The sequence below is a fragment of the Euleptes europaea genome, chromosome 18 (assembly GCF_029931775.1).
Source record: "Euleptes europaea isolate rEulEur1 chromosome 18, rEulEur1.hap1, whole genome shotgun sequence".
NCBI lineage: Eukaryota > Metazoa > Chordata > Lepidosauria > Squamata > Sphaerodactylidae > Euleptes > Euleptes europaea.
In genome coordinates this window covers 14,423,561-14,451,178 of record NC_079329.1, presented here as the reverse complement: position 1 = coordinate 14,451,178, position 27,618 = coordinate 14,423,561, and the positions used below count along the sequence as shown (strand labels likewise).

The 27,618-nt window shown below is 48.2% G+C and overlaps 1 protein-coding gene across 1 annotated transcript; it reads right to left on the bottom strand.

Annotated features, from left to right (window-relative positions):
- Nucleotides 1-1,713: 1,713 nt before the first annotated feature.
- RABEP2 (rabaptin, RAB GTPase binding effector protein 2) lies at nt 1,714-27,618 on the bottom strand. Its single transcript, XM_056864275.1, has 20 exons — nt 27,567-27,618; nt 26,265-26,336; nt 24,635-24,762; nt 23,140-23,285; nt 20,519-20,672; nt 17,346-17,496; nt 15,326-15,500; nt 9,650-10,009; nt 9,526-9,562; nt 8,816-9,146; nt 8,434-8,555; nt 8,211-8,330; nt 6,525-6,839; nt 5,443-5,538; nt 5,233-5,331; nt 4,438-4,569; nt 4,149-4,326; nt 2,992-3,003; nt 2,809-2,879; nt 1,714-1,850 (listed from the first exon to the last, which is right to left on the bottom strand). Exons 1-20 carry the CDS (start codon nt 27,616-27,618, stop codon nt 1,788-1,790), a joined length of 2,814 nt encoding a protein of 937 aa, XP_056720253.1. The 3' UTR covers nt 1,714-1,787.

The window sequence follows — 27,618 nt, the reverse complement described above, 5'->3', positions numbered from 1 at the left end:
CCTCCGTCTTCATGATTCAAGGGGACGATAGCCGGGCTTCCCCGCCCCAACTGCAAAGGCAATTCTGGGCTATGGTGCGGTTTTGTTGAGAGAAACCCCCCCCCGACCTTTCCCTTTCGACCCCGATCTCCCCCCCCAACCCGTTATTATTTTTAACTATGGCTTTAAATAGGTCAAATCAACTATGACTTTAAATAGGTCAAATCAACTATGACTTTAAATAGGTCAAATCAACTATGATCAAATCAACTATGACTTTAAATAGATCAAATCAACTATGACTTTTGTGTGTGTGTGTTAAGTGCCGTCAAGTCGCTTCCGACTCATGGCGACCCTATGAATGAAAGCCCTCCAAAATGTCCTATCTTTGACAGCCTTGCTCAGATCTTGCAACCCACTGATTTGTTTTTTTGGCAGTCCACGGAATCCGTAACACTCTCCTCCAACACCACATTTCAAAGGAATCTATTTTCTTCCGGTCAGCTTTCTTCACTGTCCAGCTTTCACACCCATACATAGTAATAGGGAATACGATGGCATGAATTAATCTAGTCTTGACTTTAAATAGATCAAATCAGCTATGACTTTAAATAGATCAAATCAAGCCTGAACTGACCCTACAAGCTAAAATGACTAAACTGAGGCTATCGTATTTTGGTCACGTCACGAGACGACAACAGTCACTGGAAAAGACAGTCATGCTAGGAAAAGTTGAGGGCAGCAGGAAAACAGGAAGACCCAACAAGAGATGGATGGACTCAATAAAGGAAGCCACAGCCTTCAATTTGCAAGATCTGAGCAAGGCTGTCAGAGAGGACATTTTGGAGGACTTTCATTCATAGGGTCGCCATGAGTCGGAAGCGACTTAATGGCACTTAAAATACACACGACTTTAAAAGTCACAACGTCCTAATTGGAACTTCCGGTTCCAAAGCACAGAAGACACAGGGATGCCAGTGCCTAGAAAACACGATTCAGCGACCAGAGAGCATCACGAACAATGGCAGGTTTTTAAAATTTTTACCGGATTTTTCCCCCCTAGATAAAGATCTCCACCGAACTTTATGGTCCTAGCATGTTTAAATGGTGCTACTCAAAAACCTATAGTTTAAATGAGTAGTCTTGATGGGGCTGAGAGTGTGTGACTAGCCCAAGGTCACCCAGCTGGCTTCGTGTGGAGGAATGGGGAAACGAATCCATTTCAACAGATTAAGCCCATCCAGTTCACCAGATTAGCCTCCTCCACTCATGCAGAGGAGTGGGGAATCAAACCCGGTTCTCCAGATCAGTGTCCACCGCTCCAAACCACCACTCTTCACCACTACACCACGCTGGCTCCAGAATTTGAATTCCCAAATAGATAATCTACTTTCTATCAGCTGCTTCAAAGTGCTCGTATGTGTCCTTTCTTAACAATAAAAGGCAACCGTTATTTTCCAAAGTGAATACAATCTTTAACCACATCCTAAGGGTAGCCGTGGTTCAATTGTGGTTTTCTCAAGAAACACTGCTCCCATACACACCCATCCACTCACTGAAAGAAAACAGACGAAGACCAGGGGCGAATACAAAAACCTCCTTTATTGCATTCCGGAGACTCCAGTGTGTAAGGGATAGGGTTGGAGGGACGAGAGAGATTCCAGCCATCCTCCTTCCAGAGCAAAAGCTCATCTAATGCTATCCTGGAAAAGCTCTGGAAGACAGCAGTGGCCCCTTTGGTGTACAACATATCCTGGTTTCCCTGAGGTTCCCATGAAGCTGGGAGGAGAACTCTCCCCACCTTCACCCTAAGGCTTATTTCCATCCTGGCCGCCGCTGGCTTCTTCCGTGGAAGAAGCATCAATCTGCGCCTGTAACGAATTAAGGAAAGAAGGAGATGGCTATTATATTAGGTGCTGTGGAACACAGGCAGGATAAAGCTGCTGCAGTTGTCTTGTTTTGGGGGCTTCCTAGAGGCACCTGGTTGGCCACTGTGTGAGCAGACTGCTGGACTTGATGGGCCTTGGTCTGATCCAGCAGGGCTTTTCTTATGTTCTTAGAATGAGCCTGCCAACTTCTCTCTTAAGGCATGACTTTACCAAAGCAGCATCTTGCACACATCTGGGAAGAGCAGCAAATGCTCTTCTCGATTAGCCAGCGTAAGGCTCCTTGGAAGTCTCCACCATCCTAACTCCTGCCACAATGAATTGCCAAACACAGCACCTCCATACCACTCCACTCCCCTGTGGCAAATATAAGTACGCACACGCCCCCTGCACAACCAAGCAAGCAACAGACCAGGGAGCCAGGATAGCTCAGTGGCTAGAAGACTAGATGGCTCTGTGGAAGAAGGAGGGGGGCCTTAGAGACTTGTGGCTGAAACGACTGCATCTCAACCAAATCTACAAGAGTGGTTGCATAACAAGTGAAAACACGGCCCAGCCAACTCCTGTTGTGGCCTGCCAACCACTCTTGTTTTAAGAAGGAGGTTTTTATATGCAGACTTTCTCTACCACTTAAGGAAGAATCAAACCGGCTTACGATCTCCTTCTCTTCCCCTCCCCACAACAGACACCCTATGAGGTAGGTGAGGCTGAGAGAGCTCTAAGAGAGCTGTGACTAGCCCAAGGTCACCCAGCATGCTTCTTGTGGAGGAGTGGGGAAACAAAATCCAGTTCACCAGATTAGCCTCCGCCGCTTGTGTGGAGGAACGGGGAATCAAACCCGGTTCTCCAGATCAGAGTCCACTGCTCCAAACCACCGCTCTTAACCACTACACCACGCTGCCCCATCAGCAAGTGTTTCCAAAAGGACGCTCAGCCCCCTTACCTGGCTCCCACTCGCCTCTTCCTGCCCTTGCTGCAGTCTTTCCATTTCACTTTGGATGCTGTTAAAAGAGGCTGGGGATTGGGAGGGAGAAAAGGAGGTTAACGCCCTTCAGGCAGCATTGCGCACCCAACCCTTAACAGGCATGCCAGCACTTCCATCTTAACAAACAAACTGAAGCCCTACCTTGCAAGAGTTCTTCCAGCCGGAAGTAGGGCAGGAAGGAGAAAAAGAAAAGGCAGTTAGTCATGGGCACAGCGGTGGAAAGATATTTGACATTGCTGGGATCCACTGCAGCTTCAAACCAAGATTACTGGACTTCTGAGTCCCAGCACTTCCCAATTCCAGGAGTCTATTCCCCTCCTTCTAGTTCAGGGGTCCCCAACTTTTCTCAGTTTGCAAGCACCCTTTGAATTCTGACACAGGCTGGTGGGCTCTCTCCCCCCCCCCCCCCGCAAAAAAAATGGCTGCCCGGGAGGGAGAGAAGACCACAAAATGTCACGGAGTGAAGTTTTGCATAACTTGTATAGCGACCCTTCAACATTTCTGGCAGAAGCTCTGCTTAACAGGATGCTTTTAAAAAATTAACAGAGAAATGTTTTCTTGCATATGCGCCGCTGCTGTTCAGCCCCACAGTGAAGATCCTTGTGTTGGGGTGGCAGCTGCTGCCCAAACTGGGTTTTTTTGGAATCTGCATAGCCAATTGAATCTCCACTGGTCAATCAGAAGCCCTGCTGGGTAAACGCCCCACTTGGACCCGCCTGCTTTCTTAAGACTTGTTGTGCACCTCAAAATGTGGAGAGGTAGAAGAAGAAAAGGAGGAAGAGCTGGTTTTTATATGCTGACTTTCTCTACTACTTAAGAAAGAATCAAACCGGCTTACAGTCACCTTCCCTTCCCCACAACAGACACCCTGAAAGAGCTCGAAGAGAACTGTGACTAGCCCGAGGTCACCCAGATGGCTTCATGTGGAGGAGTGGGGAAACCAAGCTGGTTCACCAGATTAGAGTCCGCAGCTCATGTGGAAGAGTGGGGAATCGAACCCGGCTCTCCAGATTACAGTCTGCCGCTCATGTGGAATAGTGGGGAATTGAATCCGGTTCTCCAGATTAGAGTCTGCCGCTCATGTGGAGGAGCTGGGAATCAAACCTGGTTCTCCAGATTAGAGTCCACCGCTCCTAACCACTGCACCACACTGGCTCTCATTGTGCCTATGGGCGCCACATTGTTGGCCATCATGAAAGGTGGAGGGTGCCAGGGCACCCATGGGGGCAACACTGGGGCCCCCAGCTCTAGTCGGACCCCCAACATTTATTATCATTGCTATCATTTCTCCCACCTACCTCTTTCTTCTCGCTCTCTATCCAGCTCCCCTTGCAATCCGGACCGGGCTTCTATCTCCTGGTCGAGCCTCTCCCGCAGGGACACAATCTCTATCCGCAGACGCTCGGCCTGGTGCTCCGCACACCGAAGCTGGGATTCACTCTCCAGCCTCTGCTGGCTCACCACGCTCTGGAGGTCCTGGAAAAGCGAGACGTCAGCCCCGTCCGTCACCTGAGAATTCCCAGCCCTCCTGCCCTGACAGCCCACACCTTCCCACCCCAACGCAAGGAGAAGACCGGCCAGCGTCACCTGGATGGGGCTGGGCGTGCGCCGGTCCTTGTCGGCAGAGTCTCGGGAAGAAACTCTGCGCAACCCTTCATTTTCGGAGCTGAGCCGCTGCATTTCGTAGCTCAGACGCTTGTGAGATGCAGCCAGGTCAGCCTAGGAGGCAAGAGGAGAGGGATATCAGAAGCACCAAATTAAAGCTCCTAAACTAGGTTGTGTCCCTGGCAACCCAGATCAAGTTAATTCATGCCATCATTTCCCCTGTTACTATGTATGTGTGTGAAAGCTGGACCATGAAGAAAGCTGATAGGAAGAGAGTAGATTCCTTTGAAATGTGGTGTTGGAGGAGAGTGTTACGGATACCGTGGACTGCCAAAAAGACAAATCAGTGGGTTATAGATCAAATCAGGCCTGAACTGACCCTAGAAGCTAAAATGACTAAACTGAGGCTATCGTTCTTTGATCACATTATGAGAAAACAAGACTCATTAGAAAAGACAATCATGCTAGGCTGACTCAGTAGAAGGCAACTTCGCGTGGTTCATGTGCTGCGCTGTGACGGGAAAGCAGCATGCCTTTTCACCAGCGCAGAGGGTAAGAGGCTTCACACCCCCAGCTGACACAGCAATTTGAGCACAGTTACAACAAGGTGTTTTCCAGGCGCTTCCACAGGAGGGGGGGGGCTGGTTCTCCACCAACGCACACTTTCAATCACCTCCTTCCCAAACAGCAGTCCTGGAAACCCCTACATTTGCTGCCCAGCCTTTCCCAAGCCTCCCCCCTCCTTGCTCACCGCCACCACACCCAAGCCACACTTACCAGCTGCTCCTGAGTCTGCATCTGGCTCTTGCTCACCGTGTTCTGGAGGCCTCGGAGAAGCTCCTCAGAGCTTCGGACCTGGGCGAGAAGAACCTGGACCTGCTCCGAGAGAGAACCGATGGGTCACGGAGTGTGAAGCGGTCAGGATAGAGGCCCAACGTGGGTTTCAGCTGCCCCCACCCCCGAGGGCAGGGTGCCGCCAGTGCATACCTGCTTGTTGCAGTCCTCGCTGCTGCGTTTCAGAATCACCTCCAAGCTGGCTTTGTCCCGCAATGCCTTCTCCACAGTCTCCCGCTGCTGCCACACCTGGAAGAAGAGATCAGGGCCACAACGAGGGTAAGAGAGACAGCTAGTGTTCCACATTTCCTATGCCCAAGCTTCTTGGGAAGGAGCCAGGCTCCTGCTTGGCATGCAGCCGGTCCCTGGTTCAATCCCCAGTATCTCCAGTTAAAAAAGGATCAAGTAATGATGTGATGTGAAAGATCTGCACTTGAGACCTGAAGGGCTGCTGCCAGTCTGAGTAGACAATAGTGACTTTGATAGACCAATGGCCAGATTCAGTCTGCGTCATGTGTTCTTCTTCGCACACACCCCCAATAAAAATGTAAAAGGATTCCTCCAGCACTCATGGGAACAGTTGCAGTTTATCAGAGCGCACTGCCCAATGAAAATAAAAGACAAGGAGGGTATTGTTTTTAGAAGAAGAGTTGGTTTTTATATGCCGACTTTCTCTTCCTGGTAAGTATTTGGATCTGAGATCCAGTTAGAAAGAAGCCAAAGGTCAAGTCAGATCCATTCCAGCATCCTGTTCCAGCCCCAAGGTTCAGACAGATACCTCCAAGGGCAAAGCCATCCCCTGGTATTTGTTCTAAGCCTCTGATATTTAGAGGCAGGCCAAGGCCTCAAAAAGGGTGCCTGTCTGCACCCCGAAGCCTTTACATGGTGAGCCAGCGTGGTGTAGTGGTTAAGAGCGGTGGTTTGGAGCTGTGGAGTCTGATCTGGAGAACCACTCCTCCACATGAGCAGTGGAGGCTAATCTGGTGAACTGGATTTGTTTTCATGCTCCTCCACATGAAGCCAGCTGGGTGACCTTGGGCAAGTTGCAGCTCTCTCAGAGTTCTCTCAGCCCCACCTACCTCACAGGGTGTCTGTTGTGGAGAGGGGAAGGGAAGGTGATTGTAAGCCGGTTTGAGTCTCCCTTAAGTGGTAGAGGAAGTCAGCATATAAAACCCAACTCTTCTTCTTCAACAACTTTCTAGTCTCCAGCACCCTTTTCTCCTGCGCGCACACACCTTGTTGTGAAGCTGTGTCCATTCTGAGTCCGGCACCAGCTGGTACCCAGCAGGCGGCAGGTAGATGGTCTCCGGCACCAGGGTTCCACTGGAGGAGGCAATGGATACCGTCTCGGGGCTGGGGGACCGTCTGCGCCGGACCGGGGGCCCAGGGCTCGGTACCAGCAAGGAGGAAGAGGCAATGGAGACACTGTCGAAGCCCGAGGCAAATTTCTCGGCCACTCCTCCTTCCTCCGAAGCAACGTGGTCATCTCCTGGTCCCTCGGGGGGTACTGGGTCAGTGACCAGGGATTCAGATGAGCTGAAGAGCCCGCCCTGGCAACGAGCAAGCAATGAATTAATAAGAGACCTTCACAGAAATACTAAAAATGCCAAAGCTGGATAGAGCGAGCACAGAATTGTTTGTTGCTGGCAGGAAGTTACCCCCACCCTGTAATTTTTTTTGGGGGGGGGAGATAATCCCCCAAATTACATTAATTGGAGAACGTTTAATTGGCAACACAAAACCGGTTTTCACAAACGACTCATCCAATAGGACTTTACCCGAATAGCAGCCATCGCGTAAGACTTTAATGCATCCTGCCGCTATTCTGACACCCGTCAGTCAAGTCTGTGTCATTTGCTAATTTGCATGCTGACCTCCTATTGGCTGGGAGGGGGGAAATGACACCATCCGGGTGAAAACATCTAGCCCTAGATTTCCAAAGGCACACATCGAAATATCAGTTTTTGCAGCAATACCCAGTCCCCACGAGTGCTTTTGGCGGTCCAACGCAACTGTGCGATTGGAGACAGGAATGGTGAAGGTGGAGGCAAAGGTCTGCCTTGCTTCCATTACCCTGTGGCTTAAATTAAATCTTAATCCTCAAGGCTTGTCCTCATGGCTTAAGGTGGCCTACTACATGTTTTTGGCCAAGGCGCTCCTAACAGATGAAAAACCAGTTTTCAATTCTGACCGCCAAATTTTGTGCTGCGGCTATCAAAATACGTCGTACCCCGGTAGGGTAAGATTAACCGAGTCACTCGACTATTTTAAAATATTAAAGTGGTTATGCCAAGTTATGTGATATTTTTATAAACTCCATTCATATACTGTAATTTGTAACTTTTAGGTTACATGTTGTATTTTTCTAGCTGGTCATTGACCGTATTAATGGGGAGGGCCTGTGGCTCACTTTGTAGAGCATCTGCTTGGCATGCAGAAGGCCCCAGGTTCAATCCCCGGCATCTCCAGTTCAAGGGACCAGGCAAGGAGGTGATGAGACCTTGGAGAGCCGCTGCCGGTCTGAGTAGACAATACCGATGGACGAGGGGTCTGATTCAGTAGAAGGCAGCTTCATGTGTTCAACCCTTTTGGGGAGGGGCCGTGGCTCAGTGGTAGAGCCTCTGTTTGGCATGCAGAAGGTCCCAGGTTCAATCCCCAGCATCTCCAGTTCAAGGGACCAGGCAAGTAGGTGATGTGAAAGATCTCAGCCTGAGACCCTACAGAGTTGCTGCCGGTATGAGTAGACAATACTGACTTTGATGGACCAGGGGTCTGATTCAGTATAAGGTAGCTTCGTGTGTTCAATAAAATTTGATTTGAGCGCTTTTGGCAGAGATTCCCCCCCCTTCCCAACTGCACTCTCACCCCTCCCAGGCCACTTTGGCGTTTTACATTCTCTTCCCATTTCCTCCCCGGCTCACCTGCTCGCCCTGCAGCTCCTGAACCAGCCCCTCGGCCCGGGCCAGCTTCCCCTTCAGCTCGTTGATTTCCTGCTCCATTGGCAGCACAATGGCCCGGAGCCGCTCTGTGTCTTCCTGTGCCTGTGGGTGGGGGGGAGAGGAAGCACACTGGTCAGAGGCCCTCCTGGAGCTCCCCGCCTCCCGGACAGACCGGAAAGAGGTCCTCGGCCATTGCCCCGGTCACCTTTTCCATCTGTTTCTCCAAGGAGTCCAATGGGTTGCTCCTGGGCAGGAGGCGGCTCCACACATTCTCCCAGCTGTCGCGCTCTCGAGCCGAAAGGCGGGCCTCATAACTGGAGATGGTGTCTGTGAAAAGAGAACTCTTGCATTGATGCGTACACAAAGGCAGCTCAACATTGGGGTCCTATCCCCCCCCACCCCCAGTTCTCAGAGGTGACACTGGAAAGCCTACAACCCCTTCCCAAGAGTCTTCTAGTTGGCTTCTTGGAGAAAAAGGATGTTGGACCAGATGCATTTTTGGTCTGATCCAGCGGGGCTCTTCTCGTGCATACAAGTACGCCCAGCCCCATTCCTTCCTCCTCTCCCTGGACACCTGGGTCTCTTACCTTTCAGAATAGCCTGGTGTGAGGCTACCTCTTCTTGGCACTGACGCCGGACAGCCTCCACGGCTTCATGCTTGGTGCTTTCGCTCACGGCTGCCACAGCCCGGACGGTTTCCACCTCAGCCAAGGCAGCCGCCAATTGGACCTGCAGGTTTCGGATCGTCTCCTCGGGGTCAGGGTCTCTGGGGGGGTCTGGGCCAGAGGGAGTGCCCACCTCCTGCACCCGCTGGGGCTCTTGGAGCAGGGGGAGAAATTGGGGGGGGGTTATAAATGGGTCTGAATTTGAACTCAGGACCTCGAAGTCTCCTCCTCCTCCCCTCCTCGATCTCTGCTCCTATAGCCAGAGGGAGTGCCCATCTCCTGTACCCGCTGAGGCTCTTGGAGCAGGGGGAGAAACTGGGGGGGGGATTATAACTGGGTCTACATTTGAATTCAGGACCTCGAAGTCTCCTCCTCCTCCCCTCCTCGATCTCTGCTCCTATAGCCAGAGGGAGTGCCCACCTCCTGTACCTGCTGAGGCTCTTGGAGCAGGGGGAGAAATGGGGGGTTTTTATAACTGGGTCTGAATTTGAACTCAGGACCTCGAAGTCTCCTCCCCCTCCCCTCCTCGATCTCTGTTCCTATAATCCCCTTTGGCACTTTAAACCCAAAGTGATCCAAATGCTTAAACTGGGTGGGGGGGGCATACCCTAACCCTACCCACGACCTCTGACCTCCCGCATTGCGTGCGACGCCAGGCACAGCTCTGCTCTAAGGGGGGCTCAAAGGGCGTGGCTTCCCGTCGCCCCGCCCCCTCTCCCTGCCCATGACGAGCGGGGGGGGGGGGCTCGCGCGTACCTTCCATCCCACGGAGGCTTCTGCCGCTGTTGCCGCTCCGGAGGCTGAGCGGAGACGGAATCGCCCGAACGGAACCGGAAACAGCCGAACAAACACGAGAACAATCGGCCGCAGGAGGGGGGGGAAGAGCCCGCGGTGACGGGCGTGGACGGAAATGTCCGAGCGGAGATGATGGGGCCGTCGGACGTCTCGGAACCTTCCGGACGGCTCCGAAGGGGAGCCGAACGTAGCCGAGGGGGAACGGGGATTTCCGAAGCGGCGTTCGCGCGTCTTTCGTAAAGCGGCTGGGTCGGCTGCAAGGTGCCGGGGCTCAAGCCGGCTTGAAAGCCCCCGAACCGGTTGAGTTGCGCGCAGATGGCGCTGCGGGGCGGAGCAAAGAGAGAGGCGGTCTCTGGCGGCTTCCCAACCCTGGAGCCGCGGACTCTGCCTGTGCTCAGAGGCTGCGTCCTCTTTTTATTTTATCCTTGAGCTGACGTTGAAAAGTAAGCTTTTTTATATATAATTTTCATTAGATTTTTTTAAAGAAAAACATGGGGGGAAAAGCAAATACAACAAGAAAAAACAAGAAAAATTACAAAAAATACAAGAAATTATAAAAGGGTATTCATATACCATAATTAATACATTCATAATTACTAATTTATAATGTTAAGCCAAGATACCCTTTCCCCTCCACCCACCTAAAGAGTGACCCTTCACCCGACTTCTGCAGAAGTGTCTTAACAGTTTTATTTTATCCATTAATATTATAAATCACAATTGTTTAAAAAAATTGATTTCTATATCTCATTAATTAATAAAGTAAAGTCCGTTTTTGCCAACTTATCCCAATATGAGGTGGCCTTAACCCATGTTTTTTTTAATTCTCCCATATCCTTTCCATGCAGAAATTCCGTTAACCTGGCCATCCTCATATACATCCATAATTTCTCCAGTCAATGATTGAAGGTTTATTTACTTGTTTCCATACTTTGGCTATCACAATTCTTGCAGCAGCAAAACTGTATTGACAGAAAAGTACGCTTTTGAAGTGCCCACAATAAAGGTATTTTACCCGTGGCACTATAAACTGCCCCTGTATACATAAACGGGCAGGAATCCTCATTTTAGACATGACACCCGTGTAGATAAATGCGTGTCAAGAACCGCCGCCCCCTTCCTCTCCTTTCTCTTCCTTTACTAAGTCACCAAGTCTGCATAGAAGCACTCACGTACATTCCTCAGTCTGCAACGTGCCAAACAGCCGGTTTCCTCTGCTTTGCTAGCTCGACCTTTGCGTCTCGGCAAAAGACCTTGCTTTGCAGGAAACTGCTTGTTAAGAATGAAACCATGGGGAAAATAGAAATGTTTCGTTTTTGAAGTCGATTGTTAGAAGTCGATAAAGGTGGTTCAATTCTAAATGAAAATGTGATTCTTTCTGCAGTGTGACGCTGAGGCTGTTACCACGCTGGGTATTCCCAGCGATGTATCAAGAGCTTGGCAATGTTGTAAAAAATAGCGCTTTAAAAGGGTTTTTGGATGCTACGGCTAAAAAATGGTTGGAAGACGTCTTCACAGCTAAAGGGGCCAAACAAAGTGCGAACAGGATTTTTTATAACGTTTTCAAACTCTTAATACGTTGCTGGGAATATCTAGTGCGGTAACAGCCTGGGTCTCGGCTGGAGAGATTTGATCCCAGCTTGTACTGTTTAAACTGGTACCATTAAATAGAATAAGCTGTAAAAAGTAATTCCTGATCTCCAGTGCGTTATCCTTGATCAGATCTACCTGGCGTAACATTTTCTAGGCAGAACACTTTGGGGGCTGAAAATCAGTTTTTTCGTGAATGCTTGTGTCCATTATTCTCCTTACAATGTAGCAAGTTTCACGTCGCCTTGCGAGCCTCTGTTGAAAAGGGGTTTAGGAATAATATTAATAGGTCAGTAGGATATATATATTTTAGAACTAATGTGGGAATCCCTTAAGATCCCTTCACCCAACGCATAGTTAAACTGCGGAACTCCCTGCCCCAGGATGTGATGGCTGCCAACTTGGAAGGCTTTAAGAGGGGAGTGGACATGTTCATGGAGGAGAGGGCTATCCGTGGCTACTAGTCAAAGTGGACACTAGTCATGATGCATACCTATTCTCTCCAGGATCAAAGGAGCAGTTCTATTACATTAGGTGCTGTGGAACACAGGCAGGATGGTGCTGCTGCCGTCGTCTTGTTTGAGGCTTCCTAGAGGCACCTGGTTGGCCACTGCATGAACACACTGCTGGACTTGATGGGCCTTGGTTTGATCCAGCATGGCCTTTCTTATGTTCTTATGTCCTTATGATGCATACCTATTCTCTCCAGGATCAGAGGAGCATGCCTATTACATTAGGTGCTGTGTGGAACACAGGCAGGATGGTGCTGCTGCGGTCGTCTTGTTTGGGGGCTTCCTAGAGGCACCTGGTTGGCCCGTGTGAACAGACTGCTGGACTGGATGGGCCTTGGTCTGATCCAGCTTGGCCTTTCTTATGTTCTCAAAATAACAGAAGGACTACCTCTCCCCTGAAAAGCCCATCTGATGCCCTCTCTCTTCCATCCTGATTGGCCCCCCCGTGCAAACTTATGCAGAGCTAATCCACATGGCTTCCAGTGGGATCCAACCAGTTTTCCAGCTGGAGAAAAAGGGAAGAGAACAACCCTCAAGGGCTGTGCTGGATATTCACAGGTAACGGCCATATGGGATAAGGGCTGTAACAATAAGGAGAATTGAGTGGGGAAAAATCCCGGCTGGATCCAGCCCGACAGTAGCTCTGAACAGAACACTGCCATGGCTCAGTGGCAGAGCGTCTGCTTGGCATGCAGAAGGTCCCAGGTTCAACTTCCGGCATCTCCAGTTAAAGGGACTAGGCAAGTAGGTGATGTGAAAGACCCCTGCCTGAGACCCTGGAGAGCCATGAAGAGGGGGCATGGCTCAGTGGTAGAGCATCTGCTTGGCATGCAGAAGGTCCCAGGTTCAATCCCCAGCATCTCCAGTTAAAGGGACTAGGCAAGTATGTGATGAGAAAGATCTCTGCCTGAGACCCTGGAGAGCTGCTGCTGGTCTGAGTAGACAATACTGACTTCGATGGACCGAGGGTCTGATTCAGTAGAAGGCAGCTTCATGTGTTCATGTGTTCAGTTGATTTAGAAAGCTCTTTCACCTCCTTTTCTGTTGTCCATGGCTATGGAAAGGCGTAACTCTATTTGAGATTGGCCAGTGTGTCATTTAGCACCTTGTTTAGTGCCAGGGAGGTGGCTGGTTAGGAAGAGCGCTAGGAAGGGAGCGTCCAGTGCAAGAACGGAAAGCCGGAAAGAGGCGAGGGAAATCCGAGCATTAGAAATGATCTTGATGATCTAGGTTTGCAAAAACAATACCAATTTCTGCACGCTGTCAAGTTTTTCTGGCTCTTACACGGCTAATAAATCATAAAAGTATTCTGTTGCATGTGCTGAGGTGTTATATTCTGTATTTTTGAAATGCTAGAGTAGAATATGTACCCATGTACATACACACACTAAACACCACACACAAGAACAAACAGAGGTCTCTCCCATACAGGCCTTGAGAAGAAAACAAACTAGTTTTCATGGTCAGTTAAAGCTGCACACAAATACAGTGAGTGTTTTCTGCGTGGTGTAGTGGTTAAGAGCGGTGGTTTGGAGCAGTGGACTCTGATCTGGAGAACCAGGTTTGATTCCCCCCTCCTCCACATGAGTGGCGGAGGCTAATCTGGTGAACTGGATTTGTTTCCCCACTCCTCCACATGAAGCCAGCTGGGTGACCTTGAGCTAGTCACAGCTCTCTCAGCCTCACCCACCTCACAGGGTGTCTGTTGTGGGGCAGGGAAGGTGATTGTAAGCCGGTTTGAGTCTCTCTTAAGTGGTAGAGAAAGTCGGCATAGAAAAACCAACTCTTCTTCTTCTTCTTTCCCCAGTCCAATTGAAAGGAATTCTTTTTAGCAAATTTCAACCCCTACCTTTCCTCTAAAGTAGCATTCAATACAACTTACAATTTTAAAATACTATTAGTCATACAGAGGTGAAAGAATAATCCCCAGACAAATAAAATGAAGTAGCAGCAATTTAACAGCAGTCAGTTGTAACATAGCAATAAATGAGCCATGCAGCATTAGCAACAAAAAACCCCAGAAATTTAAAAAGTAGTAAGAGTCAATAAAAAATCAGCAGGAGAAGAATAATCTTCACAAAAGATCTATTTATTGGAACAGAATGGTTTTATTATCTCCAGAAGGCCAAGAACAAGGGATCAAGATGGATTAAATATGGGGCGGGGGAGCTTGGTCAAAAAATCTCCAGCCGTGATGGCATGAGGGAGGGGGCCGTGGCTCAGTGGCAGAGCATTGGCTTGATATGAAGAAGGTCCCAGGTTCAAGCCCTGGCATTTCTATTTAAAAGGATCACGTAGTATGTGATGTGAATGACCTTTGCCCAAGGCTCTGGACATCCACTGCCAGTCTGAGCAGACAATACAGCCTCTGATGGACTGAAGGTGTGATTCAGTATAAGACAGCTACATATGTATACATGTTTGGGATGGCAAAATGGCTTGAAGCAGGCCTAGCCAAGCTTGTTCATGGTGCCCCAGTGTTCAAAATCCCAATTCAGGCTACATTTGTAGCATTGAATCAGACAAGGAACTAAGAACTCTAGAAGAGGAACTGAAAACCAACTTCACCCCTAGTTAGGTAATGTGGGATTTTCTGAATTCAGTCCAAAACCCCAGCCACTTTTTAAGTGGCTGGTGTTGTTTCACAAGAATTTGCAAATGATGAGATTTTGGTCTGTTTGGCCCTGTGGCTTTTATTACCCTTAGCTTTTGGGATTAGTTAGCAATATATGCAGAAGCCTCCCCCAAGCCCCTGTAGCCCACTGCTTCATTGACAGAGACTAGGGTGCCAGCTCTGGGCTGGGAAATACCTGGAGATTTGGGGGCTGGAGCCTAGGGAGGATGGGGTTTGGAGAGGGGAGGGAACTGAGCAGGGCTTAATGCCATAGAGTCCACCCTCCAAAGCAGCCATCTGCTCCAAAGGAATTGATCTTTGTCATCTGGAGATTAATTTTAACAGTGGGAGATCTCCAGGTGCCACCTGGAGGTTGGCAACCCTAACAGCCTTTCTCTACCACTTAAGGGAGACTCAACCCAGCTTCCCTTTCCCTCCTCACAATAGACATCCTGTGAGGTAGGTGGGGCTGAGAGAGCTCTAACAGAGCTGTAACTTGCCCAAGGTCACCCAGCTGGCTTCATGTGCAGGAGTGGGGAAACAAATCCAGTTCTCCAGATTAGCCTCCACTGTTCATGTGGTGGAGCGGGGAATCAAACCCGGTTCTCCAGATCAGATCTCCACCGCTCCAAACCACCGCTCTTAACCACTACACCACGCTTTGTGGTGCACGCTGTGCATACTGTGATTAATTGCTGTTGTAAACCAAAGGAACACACAAAGATTGTGAGCAGGCGAATTTATTGGCGTCACGGGTACATCAACATTCTGTCTAAAACCAGATCAAAAACTACATAGGAAAGGACTTCCATGTGCCGCCTTCGTCCATCCAGCCCGGCTTGAAGCTTTCTTTCCCACCAGTCGTCTCCTGCTGCAGATCGTATTACCTGCCTGGCTCAGGACAAAGGAAGAGAATCCCACCCACATTTCCCCTGTCTGATGGCCAGAGAGTCCAGTTTGGCATTGATCGCATCCAGGCCGCTCAACACCTGCTCCAGTTTTTGCAGTACCTGTGGATCCGAGTGTGAAGCACAGGTGTCCGGTGACTTCGGTGGAATGACGGGTGGTGGAATGACGGGCTGTGGAACAGCTGGGCCTAGAAAGGGCACAGAGCAGAAACATCAGTGCCACCACATCCTTGATCTTCACACAACACATAGTTAAATGGTGGAACTCCCTGCCCCAGGATGTGGTGATGGCTGCCAACTTTGAAGGCTTTAAGAAGGGAGACGACATGTTCATGGAGGAGAGGGGTATTCATGGTTACTAGTAAAAATTGATGCTAGTCATGATGCATACCTATTCTCTCCAGGATGACAGGAGCATGCCTATTATATTAGGTGCTTTGGAACACAGGCAGGATGGTGCTTCTGCAGTCGTCTTGTTTGTGGGCTTCCCAGGGGCACCTATTTGGCCACTGTTAGAAACAGACTGCTGGACTTGATGGGCCTTGGTCTGATCCAGCAGGGTTTTTCTTACATTCTTATGTTCTTATCCACTAAAACCTCCTCAGCAAAAGCAGCCCAAATTGAACCACTTTCACTGGATGACCACCATTTCTAGTGTTAGGGGGTATTCAAAAGGATGAAACAGTCGGAATGCCTTCCTTTTGAGGAAAGGCTGAAGTGTTTGGGGTTTTGTTCTTAAATAAGTGAGGAAGGGGACGTGATAGATGTATAAAAAGCTCACGGTGGGCAGCCATGTTAATCTGTCTGTAGCAGTAGAAAAGAGCAAGAGTCCAGTAGCACCTTAAAGACTAGCAACATTTCTGGCAGGGTATGAGCTTTCATGAGTCACAGATGAAGAAGTGATGTAGCTGAAGAAGTGAGCTGTGACTCACGAAAGCTCACACCCTGCCAGAAATTGTGTTAGTCTTTAAGGTGCTACTGGACTCTTGCTCTTTTCTACTGTTGTAAAAAGCTGGGCATGATGGAGAAAACTATACATGATGGACAGAAAGAACTGTTTCTCCCTCTCCCAGAATCTGAACGAAATTGACCAGCTAAATGAAATTGACAGGCAGTAGATTCAGGAGCAACAAAAAGGAATAGTTATAAGGTATTTATACCCTGCTTTTTTCTCCAACAGGAACCCAAAGCAGTTTACAGCATTGTTCTCCCCTCCTTCATTATATCCTCACAACAACCTGTGAGATAGGTTAGGCTGAGAGAAAGTGACTGGCCCAGGGTTACCCAACGATTTTCCACGGCTGAGTGGGGATTCAAAACGGAGTCTCCCAGATTCTAGTCTCGTACTCTAACCACTACACCACACTGGCTGTCTTTCAAAAGGAAGTGCACAACATATAATTAAGGTATATAATTCACTGCCTCCAGATGTGGTGAATGCTACACGGATCTCCAAGCAATGCTCCAAAGACCTGCCTCTTAATCACAGGAAATCCTGTCCAGTCTGCCACCCCAGGGCTTCTGCTATTGCACCAGGCCGGCATAGATAACAATACTTTGTTGGCTATTGTTGGTGCTGCTGCAAACTTTTATTTTATTTTGGAGGGGAAACAATTAAATTATAAAATGGCATTAAAAGGCTGCCCACTTCTGACTTCTAAAGGTAAAGGTCCCCTGTGCAAGCACCGGGTCATTCCTGACCCATGGGGTGACACCACATCCCGACGTTTACTAGGCAGACTTTGTTTGCGGGGTGGTTTGCCAGTGCCTTCCCCAGTCATCTTCCCTTTACCCCCAGCAAGCTGGGTCCTCATTTTACCGACCTCGGAAGGATGGAAGGCTGAGTCGATCTTGAGCCGGCTACCTGAAACCAACTTCCGTTGGGATCGAATTCAGGTCGTGAGCAGAGCTTTCGACTGCAGTATTGCAGCTTACCACACTGCGCCATGGGGCTCCTTCTCCAGCTGACTTCTAGGTGTAGAATTACCCACAGTCCCTCTCTTCCCAGCCCCTTTCCCCACAAGTCACTGTACCGCGTCTGGAACAAATCTTCTCGTGCAGTTGGCGAGGGGTGCCCCAGAGGCCTGTGAAGTGTCTCACGAACAACGTGTGTTCAGCAGCCGGGTGGGAGGCGATGGCGTGGAGCTCCTCCCGTGCAGTCGTGCTTTTGAAGCCCAAACCAACCTTCCCAAGAGAAGCACAAGCAATAAGATGCACCAAACTGTTCCTTAGAGAGCTACAGGGGCGAGGATACGCTTGGAAGGGCGCTTTTAGGCAATAGGTTAGCTTAGGTGTCTCCCTGAGACCATAACAGATAGTGGGTGAGTGCAGCCAACACACTGGGATCACACAATTGGTGTCAGGGTTGCCAACCTCCAGGTACTAGCTGGAGATCTCCCACTATTACAACTGATCTCCAGCCGATAGAGATCAGTTCACCTGGAGAAAATGGCCGCTTTGGCAATTGGACTCTATGACAGGGGTGTCCAATCTTTTGGCTTCCCAACCTCCAGGTACTAGCTGGAGATCTGCCGGTAGAGATCAGTTCACCTGTAGAAAACGGCCGCTTTGGCCATTGGACTCTATGGCATTGAAGCCCCTCCTCTTCCCAAACCCCGTCCTCCTCAGTCTCCGCCCCAAAACCTCCTGCTGGTGGTGAAGAGGGACCAGGCAACCCTATCCCTGGGCCACACTGGAAGAAGAATTGTCTTGGGCCACACATATAATACACTAACACTAACATATGGGGTTACCGCACTTGTATTCCCAGCGATGTATTAAGAGTTTGAAAATGTTGTAAAAAACATCGCTTTAAAAGGGTTTTTGGATACCACGGCTTATAAATGGCTGGAAGACGTCTTCACAGCTAAAGGGGCCAAACAAAGTGCGAACAGTATTTTTTATAACGTTTTCAAACTCTTAATACATCGCTGGGAATACATAGAAAGTGCGAACAGTATTTTTTATAACATTTTCCAACTCTTAATACATCGCTGGGAATACAAGTGCAATAACAGCCGATGTTTTTTACAACATTTTAAAACTCTTAATACATCGCTGGGAATACAAAGTGCGGTAACGCTTTTGGGCCGCACATAAAATACACCAACACTAACGATAGCTGATTCATAATGTTTTAAGTAAGTTTACGATTTTGTGTTGGGCCGCATTCATAGACGTCCTGGGCCACATGTGGCCCAGGAGCCGCAGTTTGGACAAGCCTGCTCTATGACACTGAAGTCCCTCCCCTCCCCAAACCCCACCCTCCTCAGGCTCTGCTCCAAAAACCTCCCGCCAGCAGCGAAGAGGGACCTGGCAATTCTAATTGGCGTGTTACGAGCCACAAACAGAACCCAGAAAACAGATTTGTTGGACGTAGATCGCGACAGGTAGCCGTGTTGGTCTGTAGCAGTAGAAAAGAGCAAGAGTCCAGTAGCACCTTAAAGACTCACAAAATTTCTGGCAGGCTGTGAGCTTGCGTGAGTCACTTCTGAAGAAGTGAGCTGTGACTCACGAAAGCTCTGCCAGAAATTTTGTTGGATTTGTTGGAGTTCAAGTTGGAGCAGAATTTGAAATTTACACGTAGAGGATATGTGAGCCAACAGAGCACAACTACGGGCATATTGGGGCCAATGCTTCAGAGCTGAGCATGGGCACTCTACGGGAAGTATATATGATGCTCTTATCACACAACAAAGGAATCTCTTTAAAAACAGAGCCGATGTTGGTACAATACGTAGCCTCATGTTATCACTCTTGATCCTTTATACAGCTCTTTTTATAATCCCTGGCTAGCTTTTGCTCTACAGGGTAGGCAACTAATTGTCCCCGTTTTGCAGACAGGGAATCGAGGTTAAACTATCGTGACAACTAAGGTTGCACAGTGAGTATGGGGCAGAGAGGGGGACACTGTTCTGGGACACCTGTGTGCTTATGTCTGTGCGTGGCACCATCTTGGAGACTCTTCCCCCACCCTGTCTTCATCTCCAGCACAAGAAGCTGTAAATGAAGTTGGGACCTCAGAGCAGCATATTCTAGTCAAAATCTGCCACCCAGAAATAACTAGAGGTGTCGCCAAATGTTTGGCAATAGTGCGGTCTTTAAAGTCACAATAAAGTTAAATTATGTGCTAAACAGAGATATTATCAATGTACTGTTTATATTAGGAGCCTCGTGGCACAGAGTGGTAAGCTGCAGTACTGCAGTCCAAGCTCTGCTTATGACCTGAGTTCAATCCTGACGGAAGTCAGTTTCAGGTAGCCGGCTCAAGGTTGACTCAGCCTTCCATCCTTCCGAGGTCAGTCAAATGAGGACCCAGCTTGCTGGGGGTAAAGGGAAGATGACTGGGGAAAGCACTGGCAAACCACCACGTAAACAAAGTCTGCCTAGAAAATGTTGGGATGTGACGTCACCCCATGGGTCAGGAATGACCCGGTGCTTGCACAGGGGACCTTTACCTTGTGTGTGTGTGTGTGTGTGTGAAGTGCTGTCAAGTCGCAGCTGACTTATGGCGACCCCTTTTGGGGTTTTCATGGCAAGAGACTAACAGAGGTGGTTTGCCAGTGCCTTCCTCTGCACAGCAACCCTGGTATTCCTTGGTGGTCTCCCATCCAAATACTAACCAGGGCTGACCCTGCTTAGCTTCTGAGATCTGACGAGATCAGGCTAGCTTGGGCCATCCTTTACCTTTACCTTTTATCTACTGCTTATATTGCTATCCCTATAAAGCTATTTATCTATTGTCATATTTGTAATTTTAAAATGATTTATGAATTCTAAGATTTTAAAGCCATATTGTTTATAATGTTTTATCACTGTACGATGTTGTGAATTTTGTTTTTATCTTATATATCTTTTTAATATTTTAACATTCTATGATGTTGTAAATGTTGTTTTGTCTTATGCATGTTGTGCTCAAGATCTTTGGTCAGATGACCTTGAAATAAAAAAAGGAAAGGACAAAATATGCCCTCGTTAAATTGCACTCTAAAGATTCTGTCTTGTGATGAAAGAAGGTGCGGTGGAACGCAGACAGGATGGTGCTGCTGCACTCGCCTTGTTTGGGGGCTTCCTAGAGGCACCTGGTTGGCCACTGTGTGAACAGACTGCTGGACTTGATGGACCTTGGTCTGATCCAGCAGGGCCTTTCTTATGTTCTTATGTTCTAAGGGAATTGGATGGGGAAGAACAGATAGCTAGGCCTCACCCCAATGGCGAAGCGCACAACTCCGGCTCTCTCTGCTGGTTCGACAGCCTCTGGGTAGCTTAAGGGGTCCCCAGATTTCAGCCCATCCGTCACTACCACGAGAATCTTGGTGGCTGTGTTGCGGGCACCTCTGTGAGGGAGGAACAGGTCCCTTCTGAACAAGAGAGAAAAGAGGAATGTGGTATGAGGAGAGACAGAAGCAGCCGTTAGTGTTACCAACTTTTAAACTGGTCCCTCTATCTGTCTCTTTGACTGGCAGCAAGTACCAGGTGGGTTTGTTTTTTACCCCAATACCATGAAAAGTTTCAACTGCTCCTTTTCATTCATTAAGCCTCTATTAAAGAGTCAGGATATTTATCTCCTGGCTAGTCGGCAACGCTAGTAGCCGCAGAGTCGCCATTTTTCTTTTCTAGTCACAAATTCTGTGGAGGAGGAGGAAGAGGAGTTGGCTTTTATGTGCCGACTTTCTCTACCACTTAAGGCAGAATCAAACCGGCTTACAATCCCCTTCGCCTCCCCACAACAGACACCCTGTGAGGTAGATGGGGCTGAATGAGAGAGCTGTGACTTGCCCATGGTCACCCAGCTGGCTTCATGTGTAGGAGTGGGGAAATCAACCCGGTTCACCAGATTAGCCTCCTCCGCTCATGTGGAGGAGTGTAGAATCAAACCTGCTCCTCCATATCAGAGTTCACCACTCCAAACCACCGCTCTTAACCACTACACCATGCTGGCTCTCACTATTACCCCACTAGCAGGTACTTATAGGACTATAGCTAAGGTATGCCCAGTAGGTGCACCCCACTCTACCTAAAAGATTTTTGAGAAACGGCTGCTGTTTCCCCCACAATCAGATTCCATTGAAAGAATGCGAATGCGTTTTTTTAAATTCAGAAAATATATAGTTTTTTAAAAACCAAGGTGCACTTCCAAAACAGTTGAGTGCGCCAAATGCCACCCATCTGGCCCACCCAAAATTTTCCTTGGCTCAGGGTGAAATTTTTCCCATCAGCATCTCCATGGCAGCTAGGGTTGCCAACCTCCAGGTAGTGAGTACAGGAGAGGCTAGTATAACCAATTAAACACAGCTGGTGTATAACAAGGCGTATTGGATGCATTAAATGACAAACAACAATAACAAAGACAAGAAACTATATACAATACTCTATGAATAGTCCACCAGAGGTACTAGTATCACAAGTTCAAGGACGTGTGAGTAGGGAGGAAATCTTCATAACAAAGTTGCAAGGGAGATGATAGTTTCTATTCTTCTTCAGCCCCGTTTAGTTGAAGTCATATCAGGGAACGGCTGAACCTGTCTGTACAGCTATGTTTTTGAAATGATGTATCCTGAATCGGAACCTTATTACTTATATTCTACATAGTTGTTTTTTCATCCCTATGGGAGTATGGAATATTTTTGTAATTGATATGACATCAACTAAACAGGGCTGAAGAAGAATAGAAACGATCGTCTCCCTTGCTACTTTGTTATGAAGATTTCCCTTGCAACTTTGTTATGAAGATTTCCTCCCTACTCACACGTTCTTGAACTTGTGATACCAGTACCGCTGGTGGACTATTCATAGAGTATTGTATATAGTTTCTTGTCTTTGTTATTGTTGTTTGTCATTTAATGCACCCAATACACCTTGTTATACATCAGCTGTGTTTAATTGGTTAAACTCGCCTATCCTGTACTCATTTCCTTACCGGTGGTATCAGTACAGAGGTGTTTATTTTGGTTGCTCAACCTCCAGATAGTAGCTGGAGATCTGCTGTTGCAACTGATCTCCAGCCGATAGAAATCAGTTCACCTGGAGACAATGGCCGCTTCGGCAACTGAACTCTATGGCATTGAAGCCCCTTCCCAAACCCTGCCTTCCTCAGGCTCCGCCCCAAAAAACCCTCCTGCCGGTTTCAAAGAGGGACCTAGCCACCCTAATGGCAGCCTGTGTTTGAATTTCTGCCCCACCAGAAGAGTAGGGTTGCCAACCTCCAGGTACTCAGCACGAGGGCTCTGCTTTTAAACATAAGATTATATTCACCAATTGCCAGTTGCAAGTTTCCCTTATTTAAGTAACACTATATACACTGAAATCAAAATAAACATTTAAAAAAGATAATACAAAGTGTTCAGTCACACCCTTCAATTTCAGAATCAGTTACTGAAATTGAATGGTGTGACTGAACACTTTATATTATCTGTTTAAATGTTTATTTTGATTTCAATGTATATAGTGTTACTTGCAACTGGCAATTGGTGAATATAATCTTATGTTTAAAAGCAGAGCCCTCATGCTGATTTTTTGGTATCTGTGGTTAATGCAGCATAGATCCATTGTTTACATTAAAAAACCTCCAGGTACTAGCTGGAGATCTGCTGCTATTACAACCGATCTCCAGCCGATACAGATCAGTTCCCCTGGAAAAAAATGGCCACTGTGGAAATTGGACTCTATGGCATTGAAGTTCCTGCCCTCCCTAAACCCACCCTCCTCAGGCTCCGCCCCCAAAACCTCCCGCCGGTGGCAAAGAGGGACCTGGTAACCCTACAGAAGAGGGAGAGAGGCAGGCCATTGTACAGGAGGAGAAGGGGAAAACGGAGCAAAGATACCCACACGGCATTCCTGATGGCCGAGGCTGTGTGCGAGGCTCCTCCCAGCTGCTTAACCTGGCTGAGCAGGTGATCCGGATCTGGATTTCGATAGTATTGCTTGAAGTCAAAGTGCTCCTGGAAGTGGCTGGAGTACTGCAGGAGGGCGAACTGGAGAGGAAGGGGAGAAATTAGCAAGAAGGCAGAGACCTCTTCCGGCTGAACTTCCTTTAACTATCAGCCTTGCTTGAAACAATTGACTGCTTGTTGCGTAGTCCACCTGGCGTCTCAGTAAGAAAGGTGGGCTATAAATAATAATAATAATAATAAGAGTTGGTTTTTATACACCGACTTTCTCTGCCACTTAAGGAAGTATCAAACCGGCTTACAATCACCTTCCTTCCCCTCCCCACAACAGACACCCTGTGAGGTAGGTTGGGCTGAGAGAGCTCTAAGAGAACTGTGACTAGCCCAAGGTCACCCAGCTGGCTTCATATGCAGGAGTGGGGAAACCAACCTGATTCACCAGGTTAGAGTCCGCCGCTCAAGTGGAGGAATGGGTAATCAAACCCGGTTCTCCAGATAAAGAGTCCACTGCTGCAAACCACCGCTGTTAACCTCTATACCTCACTGGTGTATATAAGTTTTTACTATTTTGAATTGACTTCCAATGCACGCCCCTACAGTTATGCATCATTTTCCTTGTGAAATTGTAAATCTATACAGTTATAAGGGAACTTGATGAACAACTAAACAGCAGTGTTATTATTCAGTTTCCCCATATTTTCATTTTCACATTTCTGGTTTCTGTTTTGAATTATATCGACTCATTCCTGATTCTGTTTTTTTGTTCCTGTTCCTTTTAAAGAAAGGCAGATAGGTTGGTGCCCCAGGCAGAAGATCAAAGGTGTGCCTTTGAGGGGCTGTGGCTCAGTGGCAGAGCATCTGCTTGGCATGCAGAAGGCCCCAGGTTCAATCCCCGGCATCTCCAGTTAAAGGGACTAGGCAAGTAGGTGATGTGAAAGACCTCTGCCTGAGACCCTGGAGAGCCGCTGCCAGTCAGTGTAGACGGTATTGACTTTGATGGACCAAAGTCTGATTCAGTATAAGGCAGCTTCATGTGTTCATATGCCTCTCTGTGGAGGTAAAATAATAGCTGGAGAGTGTGCAGACATAAATAGCATCCATCTTGAGGCCATGGAGACCAACCTGGACTGGTCACATCTTTTAGTGGGGCAGAATGATGTTAATAAATTAACAGCATAATTTTCTTCCTTTAGTTTCTGTCCAGAAACTAAATATTTTGGCCATTCCATAATTTAAAAAAATACGATTACTATTTTTCCCCTGATCCGATGGCTGAGTTAAATTGCTCCACTGTGGCTAACACTACACTTTGACCTGAATAAAAAGTTGTTTTCTAGAAAGTTCCAACCCATCTCAAAACCTGGGAGATAAACCCAGCCGGCACCTAGCACACCTTCTACCCCATTGCCTGTAGTATAGCGCCGCCTACTGACCTGTGTATTGTTGGGAAAGCTTTTCATGGTGCGTGTGACAAACTCCTTCAGTTGCATGAATTCTGAGGATCTCATGCTGCTGGAACCGTCAATCACAAGGACAATATCTCGGGCATCATTTGGACACCCTGCGTGGGAAGGGAGCAGAGCAGATCATTCAAAAGCAAAACCATTTCCCTCCATTCATAAGACTCAACCGCATCCAGTAGGCCATTGAGTGACTGTGGCTTAGTGGTACAGCGCATGCTTTGGATCCTGAGGGTCCCAAATTCAATCCTAGGCACATCCAGGCTGTTACCACACTAGGCATTCCCAGCAATGTATTAAGAGTTTGAAAATGTTATAAAAAATACTGTTCGCACTTTCTATGTATTCCCACCAATGTATTAAGAGTTTGAAAACGTTATAAAAAATACTGTTCACACTTTGTTTGGCCCCTTTAGCTGTGAAGATGTCTTCCAACCATTTATTAGCCGTGGTATCCAAAAACCCTTTTAAAGCGATGTTTTTTATAACATTTTCAAACTCTTAATACATCGCTGGGAATACAAAGCGCGGTAACCCACCCAGTTAAACAAGCTCAGAGCTTGGCAAATAACCTTAGTGCGGCAGTCCCATGGGTAATTTTTTGCCCTGGTAGGGCTCCTGTGTCTTTAACAACCACCTGATCAGAAATATAGTAGGCAAAGCTTCTTCCCATCACTATGTCAGGAAAAGCTTCATTTGTTATTCTCATAAATGTTAATGATGGAGGAGCCCTACCGCCAAAACGACTGGCAACTTTGACTCACCTTCAGCTATTTTCAGTGCCAAAATAGGGACTGCTCCTGGTTAATAGAGACAGCTGGCAGATATGACATCAGCATTCGGCTTTCTCATACGCCACAGCCCATTTAAAATAGAGTTCAAAGTGTTTTCACAGTCCTGTTTGCTGTTTAATGTACATCTCTGCCCTGCTTAGCTTCTGAGACTTGAGAAGATCAGGCTAGCCTGGGGATAACCTGATCTTCTCAAGTCTCAGAAGCTAAGCAGGGTCAGCCCTGGCTAGTATTTGGATGGGAGACCTCCAAGGAATATCAGGGGTGTGGTGCAGAGGCAGGCGATGGCAAACCACCTCTGACTGTCTCTTGCCCTGAAAATAGGGTTGCCAACCTCCAGGTACTAGCTGGAGATCTCCTGCTATTACAACGGATCTCCAGCCGATAGACATCAGTTCACCTGGAGAAAATGGCCACTTTGGCAATTGGACTCTATGGCATTGAAGTCCCTCCCCTCCCCAAACTCCACCCTCCTCAGGCTCTGCCCCAAAAACCTCCCGCTGGTGACGAAGAGGGACCTGGCAACCCTATGCTGGCAAAACCAGGAAAAAATTGCCTCAGCCCAGAGGAAAGGGTACAAGCAATAAGGGACGGTTTGGCTCTCTAACTTACTGGGAAAGTTCCAGGTTTTTGAAATTACTGATAGCCATGCAAGAAGCCATTCATAAATCACATTTCACCCTTCCTGCTTTTTATGTGTGATTTCAGCCCTATGCCTTTTGCCATTATTAAACCTTTTTCACCCCAAATCTTTTTCCTTTGGCCTGCCACAACATATATCCCATCCAACCTTTTCCAAAACCTTTGCTTACGTCCTTCCTCCTTGTTTCTTTGTGGGCGTTCTGGCTCAGCTAAGGCATCCCCGAGGTCAAAATCCTGAGACTCTGTGAGAGAGGAACATGGGGTGAGAATCAAGACGCTGGGAAGACCAGGAAGAAATTGCCTCAGCTCAGAGGAAAGGGTACAAGCGATAAGGGACGGATTGGCTCTCTAAGGTTGTTTATGCCTGGGTACTTTCACTCCCGTTCGCCCCCAGTCTATCTTGGTTGTTCCTTGGAGTTATACATGCATTTTCCCTCCATTAGAGATGACCTCGCTGCCAGCCTTCACAAACCCCAGATCTTCCTATTCCTCTGTTAACCTGACTCTTCCATCTCCCCTGAGCTCAGCCCGGGTGAAATCCCCATGCATAAGGCAAAGCGCAGGACACGCAAGCTTGGTTTCTCTCACAGCCAATTACAAAGCAGTGTGTAAAGAGGCAGGGATGCAAATGCTTCCTGGGAGTTCTTTCTGGGCAGAAAAATGGACTTTTAAAACAAGGCTTGGGTTCCCCCCCCCCAATTCCTTTTAGGGGGCTTCGTTTGGTTTTTGTCTTTTAAAATGCATTTTGTCTGGGCACTTGGATTTCCCTGGGGTGGGGACTTCTCTCAAAGAAAGAACTACAGCCAATCACAAAGCAGCATTTCAAGGGGCGGGCTTCTTGTTTTGAGCTCGGAGACTGCTGGTGCATAGCTTCTAAAGAAGAAAGTGTGGGTCCAGCCAGCAACGGGCCTCACGTAAAACTCCCAGGCATAAATTACCTAACTTACCGGGAACGTTCCAGGTGGGCTACTGCCCCGGAGGTCCGCCGGTGGCCAGAACCAAGAAGAGCCAAGCCCCACCCTTGCTGGCAGCAGCCCAGAGGCAACTCTGGCCTTTTATGCAGGGATGTTTCCCCACGGTCACCCCTGCTGACTGCTTCAGGGCTTCCTTTTGATTATGTATGCCTTTTCCACCCGTCAGAGGTCGCCTCGATTTCCCTGAGCGTTTTGCCCGTGTTTTCCAGATGCTTTTTTAGCCAGAATCTGGAAAATGCTGGCAAAATGTGCGGGGAGAGCGAGGTGACCTCTGACGGTCGGAAAAGGCACACATAATCGAAAGGAAGCCCCGAAGCAGTCGGCGGGGGTGACCGCAGGAAAACGCCCCTGCATAAAGGCCTCAGACCTGACAACAGGTGACCCTCATTCTCATTGTAGTCCTCATTCTCATTACCCCCGGCCAGCTTGCCTGGGCCGTTTTAATTTTTCAATCCCCCCTTCCATGTGATCTCCCGGTATGGGGGAGCCACTACCTACCTGCTGCTCCAAAGAAGAGGAGGGCGACGACGAAGACTCGAAAAGCTCCCAT